Source organism: Lagopus leucura, unplaced genomic scaffold, assembly GCF_019238085.1.
Source record: "Lagopus leucura isolate 7727_CA_CO unplaced genomic scaffold, USGS_WTPT01 Super-Scaffold_100033, whole genome shotgun sequence".
Lineage (NCBI taxonomy): Eukaryota > Metazoa > Chordata > Aves > Galliformes > Phasianidae > Lagopus > Lagopus leucura.
The window spans coordinates 5,659,913-5,677,451 of NW_024962282.1; the positions used below are offsets into that span (position 1 = coordinate 5,659,913).

Sequence of the window (17,539 nt, forward strand, 5' to 3'; positions counted from 1 at the left end):
CAACCTTTCTCTCCTGTCCCTGCAGGCTGCAATAAGCTGACAGACCAGGCCTTGCTGTACCTGCGCCGCATCTCCAACGTCACTCTCATTGACCTGCGAGGTTGCAAGCAGATCACTCGCAAAGCCTGTGAGCACTTCATCTCAGATCTGTCCATCAACAGCCTGTATTGCCTGTCCGATGAGAAGCTGATCCAAAAGATCAGCTAGAGACCCTCCCCCGGGCAGGCTGAGGAGAAGGAAAAAAAGCCCACCCCTCTCAGAGAGCCACTCCTCCGCCTTCCCACCTTGCCCTCCATGTCCTGCCCCTGCCTCCTCGTGGGCAGGGCCGGTACTGGCCTTGCTCAGCTGTCTTTTCTCCTCCTACCGCTGGGACTTGTGCCGATGTGGGCATTCCCCCGGCTGGCCAGTACGAGAGGAGGACCGTGCCCGCAGCAGGGAGCTCCCAAGGCGGAGGTTGTCGCAGACATCCCTGGGTGGAGAAATGGGGCGCACCCTCTTCCCCCCGCTTTTCCCCAGCTCCTTGCCTTGAAACACTTGTCACTTCCCCATTAGCACAAAGCTTGAGGCCTCTCCAAGGAGGAGGGAGCAGAGCTGGGACGGACCCTCTCTCTCGGTGCCACCACCAGCTTGAGCCCTGCTCTGAGCCCCCTCACCTGGCCCTCGGATCCCGTTCTTCCCCTGCGGTGAGGGTGAGGGCAGGAGCCCTACAGCCTGGGCGTGGTGGCAAGGCTGGGGATGGAGCTTCCACCCTGGGGCTTCCTCAGAGCCCTGTGCAAGGCTAGGCTAGGGGAGCAGCCCCCAGAGCTCAGGGAGGACTCGAATAATCAGTCAAGGGTGAGTGAGTACAGGGGGAGCAGGAACTGCTGCTTCTCCCTCCCCAGCTGCCTGCCACGGCCCAGCACTGCCAAGTGCTGAGATTTGTGTGGCAGGACTGTCCTGCTGCCTTGTCCTCTCCTCTCCCCCCGCCCCATTTTAGCTGCCGTTTTTTCCTTTGCAATGAGCGGTTGGTCCAAAGAACCTCTCTCTAGGGCAGCAGAGAGCTTTTTGCACTTTAAGAAAAAAAAAAAAAAAAAAGGAAAAAAAAAAAAAAAAAAAAAAAGGAAAAAAAAAAAATCAAGATGTGAGGAAAAAAGAAGGAGAGAAAAAAAAAAAAAAAAAAAAAAAAAAGTTGGTATCTTTTGGGTCACTCTTTTGTTTCCCTCCCTGCCCGCGCCCGGCTGCTGCTCCTCTCCCCGGTGCATGGCACAGCGCAGCCCCGTGTGCCCCTGGGGCCCCAGAAGCAATAAGGGAGGAGAGGAGGCTGCGGGGGTGCTGTTAGTGGGGGGAGCAGAGCCCCCCACCTCTGTCCTGGTGGTGGTCGCTGTGTAAGGCAGCGGAAGAATCAGCGTTTTTTCTTTTTTCCTTGGGTTCATTTGTTTTTTGAGTTTCGCCACCAGAAGGACAGAGGCACGGGGAGCGGTGCGGGACCTCCCTCCTTTCCCCCTCCCCGCCCCCCCTCCCCCACAGCCCCGCAGGGACAGGCGATCTACCAGTAAGCGAAGAGAGAGTTCTATATGTGAAATCACTCAGTGATTTAAAGCACCCGGACTGCTCCCGGCCAGCTCCCGCAAGAACAGTTCCTATTGTTTAAGGGTTTGGTTGTGTTTTTGTTCTGTTTCGACCTCCCCTCCCTTCTCCCCCTCGGAGAAATATTGTAAATATATATTTTTTGTTGGCAATTAGAGTCCATCTCTGATGTTTGTGCTTTAAAATTAAATGTAAGCATTAAGGGTTAAAGCAAACCATAGCGTGCGCTCTCTGCGTTGGGGCTTGGGGGGGGCGCACGGCGGGGCTGCTTGTTTCTTTTTGTTCGGTTGTTTTTCGTTTGTTATTTCACTGTTGCTCTCCAGAGGTGGTTTTGGAGATATCACTGCGGTGATAGGCGAGAGGGGCTGGGAGGGCCTCCCAGAACTGTTCTGTTCCTCAGGGTGGATTTTTGGAATTAAAAAAGTTGAGGAAAACGAAAACACACAACGCAGCGTCTGAGCTCTGCCCCACGGCTGGGGGGAGGGGGGGGGGCACATCCCCCTCTGGGCCGCGCGGGCCCTCACCCCCTCCCTTCCCGCACGCCTCGGGCCCAGCCCAACGCACTTCCGGATGCGGCTACTTCCGCTTCCGGGTCGCTGCTGGGGTCGGGCCGGTGCCGGCCTCGGCCCCGCGCAAGATGGCGGACCTAGAGGCTGTGCTGGCCGATGTGAGCTACCTGATGGCCATGGAGAAGAGCCGGGCCGCGCCCGCCGCCCGCGCCAGCAAACGGATCCTGCTGCCAGAGCCCAGGTGAGTGGCGTCGGGCCGGGGCCGCCGGGCCGGGCCCTGGCGTCCCTGCCGCCCTCAGCCCCACCGTGCCCCTATCTCGGACCCTCTGGCGCCCCAGATACTGTCGGGGCGCACAGGGATACGGAGGGGAACAATGAGCCGACACTGACCCCCGGCTGCCCCCCAGCATCCGCAGCGTCATGCAGAAGTATCTGGAGGACCGGGGCGAGGTGACGTTCGACAAGATCTTTGCACAGAAGATCGGTGAGTGGGGGCTGTGGGGCTGCAGAGGTGCTGGGTGCTGTCCTCCCCCAGTCTTCCCCGCCCTGTTGCTTCCCCTAGCGCTAACTGTCCTGGGCAGGAAGCGCCTCTTGCTTCCTTCCCGCGGCTCTGGTGGTTTCCGGCACCTCCGCCTCATGGCAGCCCCAGAGCCCTTGGTCTGCCGCGCCCTTGCCGTGTGGCACTGCGTCCCTCGGCCTGGGTGCCACACCGTGGCGCAGACACTGTTCGCAGCGCTGCCTCTACCCCAGGGTACCTGCTGTTCCGGGACTTCGCCCTCAACCAGGCTGAGGAGGCCAAGCCCCTGATGGAGTTCTACGAAGAGGTGCGATGGGGTGCTGGGGCTGGGGTGTCCTGTGATGTGCCTGGGGGAGATGATGCCCCACATGCCTGGAGGTGATGCCCTCAGTGCCCAGGGTCCTGATATCCACAAGTGCCCACGAGATGTGGTCCCCCCCTGTGCACCGTATGCGCCCTTTGTGGAGCTGTGCCCCTTCACCACGCAATCTATGCCCTTGGCAGATCAAAAAATACGAGAAGCTGGACTCGGAGGAGGAGCGAGCCACTCGGAGCCACTACATCTTTGACCATTACATCATGAAGGAGCTGCTGGCCTGCTCCCACGTGAGTGCTGTGCCTCATCATGCCACACCACAGGGGATTCTACCACCATGTCCCCATCCCACCTTCTCATGGTGATGTGGTGGTGTTCTGCCCCGCAGCCGTTCTCCAAGAGTGCCACAGAGCATGTGCAGAGCCGCTTGAGCAAGAGGCAGGTGCCCCCAGACCTCTTCCAGGTAAGCTCTGTCCATGACATGGAGGGGATGGTGGCACTGGGGTCACCAGAGACAGCTGGCCTCGGATGGTGGAAGGTGGCAGTGGAGATGTGAGAAATGCCACCTAACTTCTGCAGGGAAGGGGGCAGACCTGGGTGGTAGTGGGGATGTAATGCTAACCCCCATGTTACCCCTAGCCCTACATTGAGGAGATCTGCCAGAACCTGCGTGGGAGCATCTTCCAGAAATTCATCGAGAGGTGAGACAGGAGCACAGCCCGGGGAGAGCTGTCTCTCAGGGTGCTGCAGGGCTCCTGCTGAGAATCTCCAGTGCTGTCTGTCTCCAGACTGGGACTTGGGCTGATGTCATGCCCAGCTCTGGCCTGGGGTCTCTGTTCTCACGTGAGGGTCCTGTCTACATCTGGATCCCTTCTGCCCCGCCATGCATCTTAGAGGTCTCCCCAGGGGTCCCTCACTCTCACCCTCTCTGTGCTTCCTTGCAGTGACAAGTTCACACGGTTCTGCCAGTGGAAGAACGTGGAGCTGAACATCCATGTGAGACCTTCCTCCTTGGGATACAGGGAGGGAATATGGGTCCTGGTCCTAAGGGAGTTCCAGGGGACTGAGGCTGGGCATGGGACCCCCGCAGGACACACAGGGGGTAGCTGCGACGGGGTGATCCCCTCTTTCTGATCCGCTTTAGCTCACCATGAATGACTTCAGTGTGCATCGCATCATCGGCCGCGGTGGCTTTGGGGAGGTCTACGGCTGCCGGAAAGCGGACACAGGCAAAATGTAATGGGGCCAGGGAGGTCTGCTTGTGATGTGAGACTGTGGTTCTGTGGGCAGGGGGATGAGCGGTGTTGCTTTGATGATAAGCACGCAGGAAGGCCAAAGTGTCGCCATGGCTCCACCTTCCTGGGGGATACATTGCGATGGCTGGGGGAAGGAGCTGTCTGGCCACAGGCACTGCGGCACAGGCGTGGTGGATACAGGCAGCAGCAGAACCCCACAGGGACTCTCTGCCCCCAGGTATGCCATGAAGTGCTTGGACAAGAAGCGCATCAAGATGAAGCAGGGTGAGACGCTGGCCCTCAACGAGCGCATCATGTTGTCCCTTGTCAGCACTGGGGTGAGGGGATAAGGGCACAGGGCAGGGGGTGACGCGGGCTGCTGAGGCACCGCTGGCTCAGCATGACATCTTCTCCCTGGCCAGGATTGCCCATTCATCGTGTGCATGTCGTATGCTTTCCACACACCTGACAAGCTCAGCTTCATCCTTGACCTAATGAATGGTGAGAGCCCTCTAGCTGCCCCCCAGCCTCAGCACTGCAGCCCCCTGGGACCTTGCTATGGCATTCCCAGGGTGACTGCTGGTGCCTGTTGCTGCAGGGGGGGACCTGCACTATCACCTGTCCCAGCATGGCGTCTTCTCGGAAGCAGAGATGCGCTTCTACGCATCAGAGATCATCCTGGGCCTGGAGCACATGCACAGTCGTTTTGTGGTGTACCGTGACCTTAAGGTGACCGTCCCCCTGAGCACCCACCCTCTGTGTGGGCATGTAGAGGCCCCGCAGTCCTCCAGGTCCTGTGGGCACCCCACATCCACCAGGAAGCCCCCAGGCACCGTGGGCACCTCTGGGACCCTGCAGGCGCCCCTGCATCCTATGTTGCACCCATCCCACCATGCACAGGCACCCCCAGCCCAGGTGCCACCCATGCCCATGGGCCGGGCTGGGGCTCAGGGGTTGCTCCATGTCCCGGCAGCCAGCAAACATCCTTCTGGATGAATTTGGACACGTCCGTATCTCGGACCTGGGCCTGGCCTGTGACTTCTCCAAGAAGAAACCCCACGCCAGCGTGTGAGTGTGCCTGCCCCCCCCCCAGTGCCCTCTGTGACTCCTGGGCACAGCCCTGACCCAGCTCTGTGCCCCCAGGGGCACCCACGGCTACATGGCCCCAGAGGTGCTGCAGAAGGGGGTGGCGTACGACAGCAGCGCCGACTGGTTTTCACTGGGCTGCATGCTCTTCAAGCTGCTCCGCGGGTGAGTGCACACACGGAGGGCACTGGGGGGGCTGGGCACCAGGGGCACGGCTGAGCCCCACTCCTGTGGCTGCAGGCACAGCCCTTTCCGGCAGCACAAGACAAAGGACAAGCATGAGATCGATCGCATGACCCTCACCATGGTGAGCCGGGGGTCCTTGGGACACTGCACTGCAGCACTTGCATGCCTGCGCGGCTGTGAGCAGCTGAACCTTTGCCTGCAGGCTGTCGAGCTGCCCGACTCCTTCTCCCCTGAGTTGCGCTCGTTGCTTGAGGGGCTGCTTCAGCGTGACGTCAACCAGCGGCTGGGCTGCATGGGGCGTGGGTGAGTCCCAGCAGATGTGGGGAAGGGGCCACGGGCGGCATCACCGTGGGCAGCGCTGCCGCATTCACCCTGCATTGCCCCGCAGCGCTCAGGAGGTGAAGGAGGAGCCCTTCTTCAAAGGCCTGGACTGGCAGATGGTGTTCCTGCAGAAGGTGAGAGGGGCACGGGGCACAGCCGCAGGGCTCGGCCAGGCACCCGCTCACTGCCTCTCTCCTGCCCGCAGTACTCCCCGCCTCTCATCCCGCCCCGAGGTGAGGTGAATGCAGCTGATGCCTTTGACATCGGCTCCTTTGATGAGGAGGACACAAAGGGCATCAAGGTATCGGGCTGGGGGGCTGGCACACAGCAGGGGATTGGCACAGGGCAGGCCCTGACCCCTGCCTCCTCGCCAGCTGCTGGAGAGCGATCAGGAGCTGTACCGCAACTTCCCGCTCACCATCTCGGAGCGCTGGCAGCAGGAGGTGACCGAGACAGTCTTTGACACGGTCAACGCGGACACGGACAAGCAGGAGGCACGCAAGAAAGCCAAAAACAAGCAGCTGGGCCACGAGGAGGGTGAGTGGGGCTGGGTGCCCCCTGTGCTGTCCCCGGTGTCTCTGCTGGCACCGCACAGTGGTGGCAGTGCTCGGCACTGAGCCTTTCCCCTGCGTTGCTGCGGCCCCAGACTACGCCATGGGCAAGGACTGCATCGTACACGGGTACATGTCCAAGCTGGGCAACCCCTTTCTGACACAGTGGCAGCGCCGCTACTTCTACCTCTTCCCCAACCGGCTGGAGTGGCGTGGGGAGGGCGAGTCGCCGGTAAGGCGGGTGGGGGGGGTGTGGGGTTCAGCCGTTGGGGCTTGGGCTGAGTCTGTCCCCCCCAGCAGTCCCTGCTCACCATGGAGGAGATTGACTCGGTGGAGGAGACTCAAGTGAAGGAGCGCAAGTGCATCCTGCTCCGCATCCGTGGCGGCAAGCAGTTCGTGCTGCAGTGCGATGTGAGTGTGCCGTGGGCCCTCCTGGGAGGGCTGCCCCCAGCCACCGTGTGGCACGAGGGTGACTCGGGGGAGCTCTGCTCTGAGCCGTGTGCTTCCGCACAGAGCGATCCCGAGCTGGTGCAGTGGCAGAAGGAATTGCAGGATGCCCAGCGCCAGGCCCAGCAGCTGCTGCAGCGGGTGCCACGCATGCAGAATAAGCCGCGCTCACCTGTGGTGGAGCTCAGCAAAGTGCCCTTCCTGCAGCGCTCTGCCAATGGGCTCTGACCCTGCGCCCTGCCCCCCCTTCCCACCCTACTTCTAATTTATTGGGTTGGGTCCCGCTCCTTCGCTGTGTCCCTGAGCAGAGCTCTAGGAGGACACCTGGTGCCAGTGCCATCCCCGTGCCCACGGTAGGGCACAGCCATGGCGTCGCTGTCCTGAAGTGGAGCTGGCACTGGACATGCAGCACTGCTCCCTGCTCCCTGATCCGGCTGAGATGAAGGCAGTCCCGTGCCCCCCTCCCGTCTGCTGTCCTGCTCCCGGTCCAGTGCCCCCTTCGCCACCAGTGTGTGCCAAATGGGGCACCGCCCTGTGCCCCGTGTGCCCCAGCCCGGCTGTGCCCGTCTGTGGGTGCCAAGTCCTCGGTGTGAATGACGGTGTGCATGCGTGCCCAGGGGGCGCCCTGTAAATACTGTGCCATGGGCCCCCTGCACCCCCTGAGCCGGCGGGTGAGCAGGGAGGAGGCAGCTGGGGGGGAGAAGCGGGGACGCAGAGTCTGTGCCCGTGACCCCAGCGCATGGCACCAAGCGCTGTGCCCCCCGGCTCTCCCTGCTGTGCCCGCTAGCATCTGTAAATATGAGCGTGGGGAGGAGCAGCGGGCAGGGCACGGCTGCGAGTGAGGGTTGAATGAGGAGAAACGAGAATGCATTAAAAAAAAAGAAAAGAAAAGAAAAAATAAGGGGAAAAAAGAAGGGGAAAAAAAGTTGGTTTTTTTTTTTTTTTTTTTATAATAAAAATGTGGAAAACCACAGCCAGGCTCCGAAGTCAGCAGGGGGGCACAGGGACCCGCCAGGGGAGCAGGGAGGGCATCGCCTTGCTGTCGGGGGGGACGGGGGGGACGGGTTACCCGGTGCCGGCTCCGCCCCGCGCCGCCGCGCTGCGCTGCGCCGCGCCACCGCCGCCCCCGCGCGCAGCCATTGCGGGCAGGCGCGGAGCTGCCAGTCGGCTCCTGTGCGCTGTCCGGCCCGGCCCGGTCCGGCCCGGGCCCCGGGGACATGGTGCGGGAATGGCCCGCGCCGCAGACACCTTCCTGCTGCACCGCCTCGTGTGGCACAACCGGCACCAGGCGCTGGACAGTGCGCTGCGCTCCGGCACGGTGCGCGCCGGGTGCGGGGGGGGTGCGGGCTCGGCACCGGGCACGGCGCGGCGGGGGGGATGCGGGCGGCAGCGGTACAGGGACCGGGAGGAACGGGGGGCGCCGGCAGTACGGGTGATACTGGGAAGAGAGGGGAAATAGGGTCTCTGGAGCGCCGAGGCGGCAGCGCGGCGGGTGCAGGGAAAGGGGAGAGCGAGGGGGAGAACGGGACGTGGAGACCGGAGGGAGGAACTGGGGGCACTGGGACGCGGTGCCGGGGGGGGTGAGGGGACGGGGAGATGTAGGGGCGCTGAGGGACGGGAGGTCTTGGGGTCGGGGTCTGCGAGGCTGGGGATGAGGGCGTGGGAGAGCGGGGGCACGCGGCAGGCACCGGACTGCGGGCGGCCGGGTGACGGTGCGCGTGCCCCAGCACGACGTGGAGTTGACGGACCCCCGAGGGCGGACCCCGCTGGAGCTGGCCGTGTCCCTGGGCCACCTGGAGTCGGTGCGGGTGCTGCTGCGGCACAACGCCAACGTGGGCCGGGAGAATGCCAATGGCTGGACAGGTGTGTGGGGGAGTTTGGGGTGCAGGGATGGCGGCGGCACCTGGCTGATGGCAGCTCCCTGCCCCACAGTGCTGCAAGAGGCAGTGAGCACGGGGGACCCCGAGATAGTGCAGCTGGTGCTCCAGTACCGTGACTACCAGCGGGCAACGCGGCGACTTGCTGGCATCCCCGAGCTGCTCAGCAAGCTGCGCCGGGTATGGCCGGGTGTTGGGGCGGTGGGTGGGCACACCAGGCACCTGTGGCACCGGATACGCCAGAATGGGTGCTCCAGGCACCTCCGTCACCGAGCTCCTGTGGCACCGGGTATCCCTAGTACCAGGCGTGCACCCAGCATGAGCGCCCCCATCGCTGGAGCACCCCCAGATCTGGACACGTCCAGAACTGGAGGCCCTGCGTGGGAATTAGAGGGTGCAGAGGCAGCTGGAAAGACCCTGGGTCCCCCATCTCCCCCAGGACTCCCTGTTTTTTCCCCTCAGTCCCCTTCCCAAGCTCCCCAAGGGGCCCCGCGGGCCTCCCCGACACCCAGCAGGGATCTCCGAACCATAGCCCTCGTGACCCCTTCGTCTCCTTCAGGCCTCTGACTTCTACGTGGAGATGAAGTGGGAATTTACCAGCTGGGGTGAGCAGGAACAAGGATTGGGGCGAGGATGGGGGATGGGGATGAGGTCTGGGTGGGGGTCACCCCCTGTCACGCCACTGATGGGTGCTGCTGCCCGCAGTGCCTCTGGTGTCCAAGGTGTGCCCCAGTGACGTGTACCGCGTCTGGAAGCGGGGTGAGAGCCTGCGGGTCGACACCACACTGCTGGGCTTTGAGCACATGACGTGGCAGCGGGGCCGCCGCAGCTACATCTTCAAGGGAGAAGGTTCGGCTCCAGCACCCCAGAAAAACCCAGGGACCCACACAAATCCCAGATCGCCCATAAAGGCCTCGGGTACCCCTGGAATGTGGCATTCCCCAAGGCCAGGGGTTGCCTGTGTGCTGCAGAGTGCCGAGTGCTGACTCCATCCCCTCGTGCAGAGGAGGGAGCGGTGGTGATGGAGGTGGACCACGACAAGCAGGTGGTGTACACTGAGACGCTGGCCCTGGCCCTGCACGAGCCTGACCTGCTGCTGGCAGCCATGCAGCCCTCGGAGGAGCACGTGGCTGGGCGGCTGACGTCGCCCATCGTCTCCACGCACCTGGACACCAGGAACATTGCCTTTGAGCGGTGTGTGCCATGGGGCAGGTGGGGCTGGAGGGCTGCTGGATGCAGGGCTGATGCCACCCTCTGGCTGCGCACCCAGGAACAAATCAGGGATCTGGGGATGGCGCTCGGAGAAGATGGAGGTGGTCAGCGGCTATGAGGCCAAGGTGCCACTGGCAGGGTGGGGTTGACCCCATTCCTTCCAAATCCCATCTCCATTCCATCCTCTTCCCTATCCCCATCCCCGTCTCAATCCGATTCCCACCTCCATCCCCCTCCATTCTCATCCCCATCCCAACTCATCCCATCCCATTCCTTCCCCAACCTCATCCCCATCCCACACCCATCCTGTATCCATCCCAATCCCCATCCATATTCCACTCCCATCCTATTGCTATTCCGTCCCCAATCCATCCAATCCCTATCTCCATCCCATTCCCTTTCCAGACCGTCTCGTCCTCTCCTGCAGGTGTACAGCGCCAGCAATGTGGAGCTGGTCACCAAGACGAGGACGGAGCACCTCTCAGACCAGGACAAGTCCCGCACTAAAGGTGTCGCTGCGCCACCCACCTGGGGCAGGTACCAGGCTGGCACTGTTGCCCCGTGCCCACCCACACCGGGTCTTTCCCCACAGGCTCCCGCACCCCCTTCCACTCCTTCCTGGGCCTGGCACAGCAGCACGGCACCCACAATGGGGTGAGTGGTGGGCAGGAGGGCTGGGGGACGGCGTGGGGCCGTGCTGAGCTGCGCGGGGCCATACCTCCCCCCAGGCACCCGCACCCCCAGCTGCCAGCCCCACCAATCCCACGGCCATCACCCTCGAGGAGTACTTTGACCCACACTTCGACCTGGAGGCACGCAACATCGGGCGCCCCATTGAGGTGTCCAGCAAGGTGCAGAGGTGGGCGCTGCACTGGAGGGATGCAGGGGAGCGGAACCGTGCCCGTGCCCATACCACTGCCCGTGCAGATTCAAGGCAACGCTGTGGCTCTGCGAGCAGCACCCGCTGTCGCTGGCCGAGCAGGTGACGCCCATAATCGACCTGATGGCCATCTCCAACGCGCACTTTGCCAAGCTGCGTGATTTCATCACCCTCAAGCTGCCCCCTGGCTTCCCCGTCAAGATTGGTGAGGGCAGGGGTGGGGGGGATGGGGCTGTAGCGAGTGGGGCTGCTGACCCACCGTTCCCCCCAGAGATCCCCCTGTTCCATGTCCTCAATGCCCGCATCACCTTCAGCAACCTCTGTGGCTGTGACCAACCGCTAGGCTCCGTACGGGTCTGCAACCCCACTCAGCCCCCCGGTGCCAGGGCGGCTGGGCCTGGAGGTGGGGGGGAGGGGGGGGGGGGATGGGATGGGGTTGGGTTGGGGGGATAATGATGTGGGGCCACAGTGCGGATAGGATGAGGATGGAGATGAGATGAACTGAGGGTAGGATGGGGATGGGGGTGGGGGTGGGGGTGGGGTGGGACGAAATGAGGATGGGATGGGGATGGGACAGGATGGGACGGGGTGTTGTGGGGTGGGGGTTTAGATGGTATGAACGGGGATGGAGGTGGGAATGGGGTGAGCCCACCAGAGGGGCAGTGACGGGTTGTAGGCGGGAACAGAGACGGGGATCCCCTCGGGTCGGTGCCGGGGGTGCCCAGCGGTGTGCCGCTGTAGGATGGCCGGTCCCGTGCGAGGTGGAGCCGGCGGTGTTCGAGGTGCCGCCGGGATACACGGTGCTGGGCGCGGGGCGCAGCGAGCCGCCGCGGGACGAAGACGACGACCTCCTGCAGTTCGCCATCCAGCAGAGCCTGCTGGACGCCGGCACCGAGAGCGAGCAGGTGGGAGCGCCCACCGCGAGGCCGCGCCCACCGCGAGGCCGCGCCCACCGCGAGGCCGCGCCCACCGCGAGGCCGCGCCCACCGCGAGGCCGCGCCCACCGCGAGGCCGCGCCCACCGCGAGGCCGCGCCCACCGCGAGGCCGCGTCCCAGCCCCACTCCTCGCAGGTGACCGTGTGGGAGGCGCTGACCAACGCCCGCCCGGGGCCGCGCCCGCCGCCCTACGACGAGGAGCTGCAGCTGGAGCGGTGCGTGAGGCTCCGCTCCCGGGGCTCGGGGGGGCGGAGCGGCGGCAGGAGCGGCGCGGGGTCCGAGGGGGCGCGGCCACAGCGCTGTCCCGCAGGGCGCTCCAGGAGAGTCTGCTGCTGCAAGCGGGGCCCGGCCCGGCCGACGGCGAGACCGCCCCCAACCCTGGCTACGGCGGCTTCGCGGAGCAGCTGCGCTTGGCCATGGCTCTGTCGGAGCGCGAGCAGGAGGAGCGCGAGCGGCGGCGGCGGGAGGAGGACGAGGAGCTGCAGCGCATCCTGCGCCTCTCGCTCACCGACAAGTAGCGGCCCGGAACGGGGGAGCGGCGCCCGGCGCTCCCGGAGCTGAGCTGCCGCCCCGTCCCCCGCCTCGCCCCAGGGGAGGCGGCTCCCGTCGGATGTACATGGACATATACAGAGCTTTATCGACAGCCGCGTGTGGCCTCTGCCTGGGCCGGGGCGGGGCGGGGCCTGCGGGGGGGGCGGGGTCGGTGGGCCGGAGGCGTGCCTTGCAGCAGGGGGCGGCCCGGGGTCCCTCCCTCCCATTCCCCAAAGTTCTGCCCCGTGCCCCCGCCGCCCGCAGGGAAGTCCCGACACCGGGCGGGGCGGGGCCGTGCCCGCTGCCCCTCCCGGGCCGTTCCGTGCCTGCTGCGGGCGGGGCCGTGACGGCGCTTCCTGGACGGGGCATGGCGTTGGTCACCGTGAGGCGGGCGCCGGGCTCCGCCGGGGTTCCCCCCGTGGTGAGTGCGGCCGGGAGCGGGCTGGGAGCGCCGTCGAACGGGGAGGGTCGGAAGGTGCCGCCAGATCGGGCTGGGGAAGTCCCCGTTGTCGTCGTCGTCCCCCCACTCGCGAGCGCTTCACCCGGGGGAACGGGGTCGAGACCCCCCCCCGAGCTGCCTGGAGCTCTCGGCCGGCAGCGGAACCCCCCTTGCCGTGCCCGTGCCGCAAACGGCGGAGGGTTCGCGTCGTGCCCGAGCCGCCGCCAGGTTGGCCGTGCTCACTCTCCCCGTCGTGCTTTGCAGGAGGACGATGCGCCCAGGCGCGGCCACCTGCAGCGGCGGTGAGATGGGGGCACCGGGGGCTAAGGGGTACTGGGCGGTGATCCCGTCCCGCTCACGTCCCTCCTGCCCCAGGCAGAGCTTCGCGCTGGTCCGGGGGGCCGCACTGCTGCTGCCTGCCGAGGAGCCGCCAGCCTCCGGACCGTCCCCCGCCGTGCCCCCCGGGCGGCAGGAGAGGCACCTGCAGCTCATGATGCAGCTGCTGAGATCGCAGGACGCCATCCAGCTGGTGGGGTCTCCACCGCGATGGTGTGGGGTTGGGGACGGTGGTGAGACGGGATGGGGAATGGGTTGGGGATGGGATGGGGACGGTGGCAGGGACAGGGGCAGTGTGGAAGGAGGATGCAGATGGGAATACAAATGGGATGGGGATGGCAAAAGGGACAGGATGGGATGAGGATATGTGTGCTGATGGTGATGGGAATGGGGACCGAATGAGGATGGAAATGAAACAGGATGGGAATGGGACGGGAGTGGAAGTGGGGGACAGGATATAGATAGTGATGGCAGTGGGGTTGGAATGTGTTGGGAAAGGGATGCAGATGATGATGGGGTGCGGATGAATTGGGGACAGGGACAAGACTGGGATGGGGTATATGGAAATGGGATGGCAATAGCGATGGGGGTGTGCTGGGATCCAGCCTGGCCCAGCCCCTTGTCCGCCTGGGGACACCCACTCAGGCCCCAACCTCAGGCAGTGCGGCTGGAGTCAGCGCAGCCACAGCGGGTGCGGTACCTGCTGGTGGTGCGGCCAGAGGAGGAGGGCGCCGAGGGACAGACAGCACTGCTGGGAGTGGACTTCCCACACGAAGGGTGAGCGGGGCTGTGGGGTCAGGGGGACAGGTGATGATCACACTCTGACCCCTGCCTGCCCCAGGGCCGACTGCTGCACCCTGGGCATGGTGCTGCCCCTCTGGAGCAACACCCAGGTCTTCCTCGATGGTGATGGGTAAGGAGCGGGTGGGGTGGATGGGGTCTGCTGGAAGGGGCGCAGCAAGAGTGCCCACCCTGAGCCACGTGTGTCCCTGTGGTGTCCAGGGGGTTTAGTGTGACATCCGGGGGGCAGACGCGCATCTTCAAGCCCATCTCCATCCAGACCATGTGGTGAGTTGGCTGTGGGCATGGGGACGTGGGCACTGCCATGGGGATGGGGATGTGTGCATTACTGTTTTGGACAAGGGCTCAGGATGCAAGGGTGTGGGGCAGCGTCATGGGCACCATGACCAGAGACGAGTCGTGCTGGGCTCGAGGGGACGTGGTGCTGGGGAGGGGCTGGCATGGCTGCAGCCATGGAGCGGAATCAATGTACCAGTGCTTGTGTCCAGGGCCGTGCTGCAGGAGCTGCACCGTGCCTGCGAGCTGGCAGCCCAGGGTGGGCACATCCCAGGGGGCCCAGCGCTGGCCTGGGTGCAGGAGTACGCAGCAGCACTGGACTCGGAGCAGAGCTGCCTCAATGAATGGCTGGCCATGGCCGACTTGGAGTCCGTGCGGCCTGGCTTGCTGCTGCCCACAGAGCCAACAGAGCGCGCAGTGCGGGCACTGCTGCGGGACGTGCTGACATCTGCTGACCTGGAGAGCATCACCTCCAAGGAGGTGAGTGCCGGGGGGGGACGAGGGGGGGGACACAGGGGTCCCATCACCATCCCTCACCCCTTGGTGGGTGCCAGGTGAGGACAGAGCTGGAGCGGCGCATGGGGCACAGCTTGGAGCAGCACAAGGACTTCATTGACAACGAGATGCTGCTGGTGCTGGCGCAAATGGACCGGCCTTCACATATCTTCCCACACATCTACCTGGTGGGCATGGGATGGGCTGTGGGGTACCGCTATTCCCGCCCATCCCACAGCATCACCGCCATCTTAGGGCTCTGAGTGGAATGCAGCCAACCTGGAGGAGCTGCAGCAGAACTGGTGAGCATGGGTATGAGATGGCAGTGGTGGTGGGCAATGGGACATGCGTATGGCCTCAATGCTCGCTGCCCCACAGTGTGACCCACATCCTGAACGTGGCACGGGAGATTGACAACTTCTTCCCAGCACTGTTCAACTACATGAATGTGCGGGTATACGACGAAGAGACGGCCCAGCTGCTGCCCCACTGGAATGACACCTTCCTTTTCCTCTCTGACATCAAGTTAGTGGGAGCAGAGGGTGCTGTGGGGTGCCAGGGGGCATCTTGGTGGCTGGGAGCTTTGGGGACAGTGGGGGGGAAGAGGGGTCCTGGGGCACTGAGAATGACATGGCTGTGGGGCAGGGGGACGCTGGTGGCTTTGAGAGCACTGTGAGAACTGGAAGCAGGGGGAGACACTGGGAGAACCGGAGGCCTTAGGAGCAGTGCGGGGCAGTGTCCTCGGAGCGCTGGGGACACAGGTGGCACTGGGAAGCCGCTGGGTCCCCAGGAGCTGCATCGCAGTGAGGTTACACGGCAGGGCTCGCGGGGGCCGGGCGTTGGTGCACTGCCGCATGGGGCTGAGCCGCTCGGCAGCCACAGTGCTGGCCTACGCCATGAAGGAGTTCGGGTGGTCCCTGGAGCGGGCGTTGCGCCACGTCCGGCGCTGCCGGCCCGGCGTGCAGCCCAACCCCGGCTTCATGCGCCAGCTCGACTTCTACCAGGGCATCCTGAACGCCAGGTGGGTACAGCGGGCCGAGCACGCTGCGGCCGCGCCCCTCTCGGGGGCGGTGGGCTGTAGGACGGCGTACCTGGGGGGGCAGGCGGGGTCCCACCCGCTCCGACGGCAGTAGCCGGGGCTCCGTGCGGACGGGGCTGAGGGTGACCGCGGTGCTCGTGTGCAGCCGGCACAGCAGCTTCTGGGAGCCGCAGGCGGCGGAACGGGCGCCGGAGCCGGAGGAAGCCGTGCCGTGGGACGACGGAGCCCTGCCCCCGTCCCCATCCGCGTCCTCACCGCCCCCCGAGGAGGACGGCAGGCCGGGGCTGGTGGGGGCCGCCCGGCGTCCCCGCATCTCCCTGTGTGCCGTCATGCGGAGCATCAGCCAGATGGAAACCCCCGAGAACCTCGCGGAGCCCCTGGGCGGGGAGGTGAGCGCTAGGGGGCGGGGGACAGCGGGGCTGCAGGTGGGTGACGGTGGGTGTGGGGGGAACAGTGGAACGCACGGCTCCTTCTGGAGACTCCCGCTTCCACAGGTGTCCGAAGGCGGCCAGGGCCTGGGGAACACGGAGGGCTTGAAGGCGGCCCCCCTGGGACCGCGGCCCAGGTCCCGGCCGTGCCGCGTGGTTCGCCAGGCCAGCGTGGATGGAGACGGCGTACCTGCGGAGGAGCACAGCCCTACGGAAGGCTCCGCCCCCACCCGGGAGCCCGGCCCCCCCGGCGCTCCGTAGCCCACGGGGGCACCGGGCAGAGCTCCCACGCGACAGCACTGCGAGGCGCGGCCTGGCTCTGATGGGGGCGGGGCCCGGGGAAACCACGCCGCTCTGTACGCACTTCGTGTCACCGCAGGGCCGCATCGCGCGGCACTGCCGCTATCACCAGCACTCACCGGCCAGAGAATAAACCTCGAAGAGGGATGGCGGCGATGTGCAGAGCTGTGCTGTCTGGGGGCGGTGGGACGGCAATGTCAGGAGGGCTCAGCGTGAGCACGTGACTGCGCCCCAGCCCCGCCGCCGCACACTACAATTCCCAGCAGGCCGTGCGCGCCGCCACCGGGCCCGCCCCACTCTGTCGTTTGCGGGGCACGACGGGAAATGTAGTCGCGGCGCCGCGGCGCCATCTTACGAGCGACGCAGGCGGGCGCCTTCCCCGGTTGCCGTGGGAACCAGGCGCCGGCCTCGGCTCGAGCAATTAACGCAATTAGCGCACTCACTGCTTTATTCACCCAGCAGCGGCCGCCCGGGCTGCGGCGCTGCGTACCGGGACCTCGGCGTCGTACCGGAGCCGCCGTCTTGCCGTCCGCTCACAGACCGTACTCGTGCCACAGGCTGCGGGCACAGCGCACGGTCAGCCCGCCGCCCCGCTCCGCCCCGCTCCCGCCCCGCTCCCGTCCCGCACCTGTACGTGACGGCAGGGTCGTCGCGGTGCTCCAGGAGGGCGTCGCGGATCGTGGCCGGCGGGTTGAGTCCCAGAGCCCGCGCCCGCTCCCAGCGCTGCAGCCGGGTGATGCCTGCGGGGGGAACGGCCGTGAGCGGCGGGGATGGGGTGAGGGGTGGGTTGGGGGTCGGTGTGCGACGGCTCACCGGTGCACGGCCCGTACTCCCAGGCCAGATCGAAGCGGCGCAACATCTCCAGCAGCTCACGCGGGGCCTCTCGCGGCGGGGCAGAGGGGTCCCGGGCGTCGTCCTGCGCGGGGTGGGGGGGTGTCGGCGGGGCCGGGGCCGGCGGGACCACCCGGTGGCGCCCCTCTCCGCCGCGCCGCCGCCGCGCTCCGCTCCGCTCTTTGCCGCCGGCGCGTGTCTGCGCGCGGTGCCGCCGCGGGAAGCTGTCGGTGATCCGTCCGGCGCGCTCCATAGCCTGCAGGACGGCGGCGGCGGCGGCTTCAGCCACGCACGTCTCCCCCCGGCCCCGCGTTCACCTCCCGCCGCCCCCCCGCTCACCCCCCGTCGATTTCCCGTCCCCGTCCGGCAGCGCCGCCCGGCCGCCCTCCCGCCGCTGTCGTCCCGTGGGCAGCGGACGAGGCGG

At 65.6% G+C, this 17,539-nt stretch overlaps 5 protein-coding genes across 16 annotated transcripts in view; 4 read left to right on the plus strand and 1 right to left on the minus strand.

Annotated features, from left to right (window-relative positions):
• The window catches only part of KDM2A (lysine demethylase 2A), a 32,835-nt gene extending 31,752 nt beyond the window's left edge, over window positions 1–1,083 (plus strand). The window contains exon 23 of one of the 2 annotated variants that reach the window (XM_042881900.1): window positions 26–1,083. In XM_042881900.1, coding sequence (XP_042737834.1) covers window positions 26–207 — 182 coding nt within the window. In that variant the 3' untranslated portion in view covers window positions 208–1,083. The remainder of the gene's footprint in view (window positions 1–25) is intronic. The other variant, XM_042881901.1, reaches the window with a different exon arrangement.
• A 1,072-nt stretch (window positions 1,084–2,155) lies between these two features.
• GRK2 (G protein-coupled receptor kinase 2) lies at window positions 2,156–6,990 on the plus strand. Of its 3 annotated transcripts, none has more exons than XM_042882028.1 (21): window positions 2,156–2,316; window positions 2,483–2,559; window positions 2,826–2,899; window positions 3,097–3,198; window positions 3,297–3,371; window positions 3,548–3,609; window positions 3,853–3,904; window positions 4,053–4,144; window positions 4,382–4,481; window positions 4,566–4,644; window positions 4,742–4,872; window positions 5,117–5,211; window positions 5,287–5,394; window positions 5,470–5,536; window positions 5,618–5,718; window positions 5,804–5,870; window positions 5,942–6,037; window positions 6,111–6,273; window positions 6,383–6,519; window positions 6,585–6,698; window positions 6,801–6,990. In XM_042882028.1, the coding sequence occupies exons 1-21, from the start codon at window positions 2,204–2,206 to the stop codon at window positions 6,960–6,962; spliced, it is 2,067 nt and encodes a 688-aa protein (XP_042737962.1). In that variant the 5' UTR covers window positions 2,156–2,203; the 3' UTR covers window positions 6,963–6,990. The 3 variants fall into 3 exon arrangements, with proteins under 3 accessions (XP_042737962.1, XP_042737963.1, XP_042737964.1); XM_042882029.1 differs by having other exon boundaries at window positions 6,588–6,698; XM_042882030.1 differs by lacking the exons at window positions 5,470–5,536; window positions 5,618–5,718.
• A 906-nt stretch (window positions 6,991–7,896) lies between these two features.
• Window positions 7,897–12,282, plus strand: ANKRD13D (ankyrin repeat domain 13D). Of its 4 annotated transcripts, none has more exons than XM_042881951.1 (15): window positions 7,897–8,052; window positions 8,462–8,597; window positions 8,652–8,791; window positions 9,171–9,216; window positions 9,317–9,460; window positions 9,583–9,805; window positions 9,882–9,962; window positions 10,251–10,332; window positions 10,416–10,477; window positions 10,552–10,674; window positions 10,751–10,908; window positions 10,975–11,106; window positions 11,445–11,608; window positions 11,775–11,854; window positions 11,950–12,282. In XM_042881951.1, the coding sequence occupies exons 1-15, from the start codon at window positions 7,963–7,965 to the stop codon at window positions 12,155–12,157; spliced, it is 1,869 nt and encodes a 622-aa protein (XP_042737885.1). In that variant the 5' UTR covers window positions 7,897–7,962; the 3' UTR covers window positions 12,158–12,282. The 4 variants fall into 4 exon arrangements, with proteins under 4 accessions (XP_042737885.1, XP_042737887.1, XP_042737888.1 ...); XM_042881953.1 differs by having other exon boundaries at window positions 7,902–8,052; window positions 9,882–9,948; window positions 10,552–10,682; XM_042881954.1 differs by having other exon boundaries at window positions 7,904–8,052; window positions 9,616–9,805; window positions 9,882–9,948; window positions 10,552–10,682.
• A 255-nt stretch (window positions 12,283–12,537) lies between these two features.
• Window positions 12,538–16,431, plus strand: SSH3 (slingshot protein phosphatase 3). 6 transcript variants are annotated; one of them, XM_042882177.1, is made up of 13 exons: window positions 12,538–12,591; window positions 12,874–12,911; window positions 12,985–13,138; window positions 13,604–13,722; window positions 13,787–13,858; window positions 13,948–14,013; window positions 14,235–14,502; window positions 14,577–14,705; window positions 14,773–14,819; window positions 14,896–15,042; window positions 15,338–15,538; window positions 15,702–15,945; window positions 16,051–16,431. In XM_042882177.1, exons 1-13 carry the CDS (start codon window positions 12,538–12,540, stop codon window positions 16,243–16,245), a joined length of 1,734 nt encoding a protein of 577 aa, XP_042738111.1. In that variant the 3' UTR covers window positions 16,246–16,431. The 6 variants fall into 6 exon arrangements, with proteins under 6 accessions (XP_042738111.1, XP_042738107.1, XP_042738110.1 ...); XM_042882173.1 differs by lacking the exon at window positions 12,538–12,591 and having other exon boundaries at window positions 12,866–13,138; window positions 16,035–16,431; XM_042882176.1 differs by lacking the exon at window positions 12,538–12,591 and having other exon boundaries at window positions 12,866–13,138.
• Window positions 16,432–16,714: 283 nt separating this feature from the next.
• On the minus strand, window positions 16,715–17,526 carry POLD4 (DNA polymerase delta 4, accessory subunit). Its single transcript, XM_042882172.1, has 4 exons — window positions 17,455–17,526; window positions 17,098–17,371; window positions 16,913–17,024; window positions 16,715–16,842 (listed from the first exon to the last, which is right to left on the minus strand). Exons 2-4 carry the CDS (start codon window positions 17,366–17,368, stop codon window positions 16,818–16,820), a joined length of 408 nt encoding a protein of 135 aa, XP_042738106.1. The 5' UTR covers window positions 17,369–17,371; window positions 17,455–17,526; the 3' UTR covers window positions 16,715–16,817.
• Between the last annotated feature and the right edge of the window lie 13 nt (window positions 17,527–17,539).

What these genes read in the sequence shown, in the direction of transcription:
- ANKRD13D (XM_042881951.1), top strand. Translation starts at nt 7,963, where the DNA reads ATGGCCCGCGCCGCAGACACCTTCCTGCTGCACCGCCTCGTGTGGCAC. An exon ending in AGGAACATTGCCTTTGAGCG is followed by an intron (nt 9,806 to 9,881) that starts GTGTGTGCCATG and finishes CTGCGCACCCAG; the next exon opens with GAACAAATCAGGGATCTGGG. An exon ending in CCATTGAGGTGTCCAGCAAG is followed by an intron (nt 10,675 to 10,750) that starts GTGCAGAGGTGG and finishes CTGCCCGTGCAG; the next exon opens with ATTCAAGGCAACGCTGTGGC.
- GRK2 (XM_042882028.1), top strand. Translation starts at nt 2,204, where the DNA reads ATGGCGGACCTAGAGGCTGTGCTGGCCGATGTGAGCTACCTGATGGCC. An exon ending in TGCCCCCAGACCTCTTCCAG is followed by an intron (nt 3,372 to 3,547) that starts GTAAGCTCTGTC and finishes TGTTACCCCTAG; the next exon opens with CCCTACATTGAGGAGATCTG. An exon ending in CTGGGCTGCATGGGGCGTGG is followed by an intron (nt 5,719 to 5,803) that starts GTGAGTCCCAGC and finishes ATTGCCCCGCAG; the next exon opens with CGCTCAGGAGGTGAAGGAGG.
- SSH3 (XM_042882173.1), top strand. Translation starts at nt 12,881, where the DNA reads ATGCGCCCAGGCGCGGCCACCTGCAGCGGCGGTGAGATGGGGGCACCG. An exon ending in GTGGACTTCCCACACGAAGG is followed by an intron (nt 13,723 to 13,786) that starts GTGAGCGGGGCT and finishes TGCCTGCCCCAG; the next exon opens with GGCCGACTGCTGCACCCTGG. An exon ending in CAGGGCATCCTGAACGCCAG is followed by an intron (nt 15,539 to 15,701) that starts GTGGGTACAGCG and finishes GCTCGTGTGCAG; the next exon opens with CCGGCACAGCAGCTTCTGGG.
- POLD4 (XM_042882172.1), bottom strand. Translation starts at nt 17,368, where the DNA reads ATGGAGCGCGCCGGACGGATCACCGACAGCTTCCCGCGGCGGCACCGC. An exon ending in GGAGTACGGGCCGTGCACCG is followed by an intron (nt 17,025 to 17,097) that starts GTGAGCCGTCGC and finishes TTCCCCCCGCAG; the next exon opens with GCATCACCCGGCTGCAGCGC. An exon ending in GACCCTGCCGTCACGTACAG is followed by an intron (nt 16,843 to 16,912) that starts GTGCGGGACGGG and finishes CTGTGCCCGCAG; the next exon opens with CCTGTGGCACGAGTACGGTC.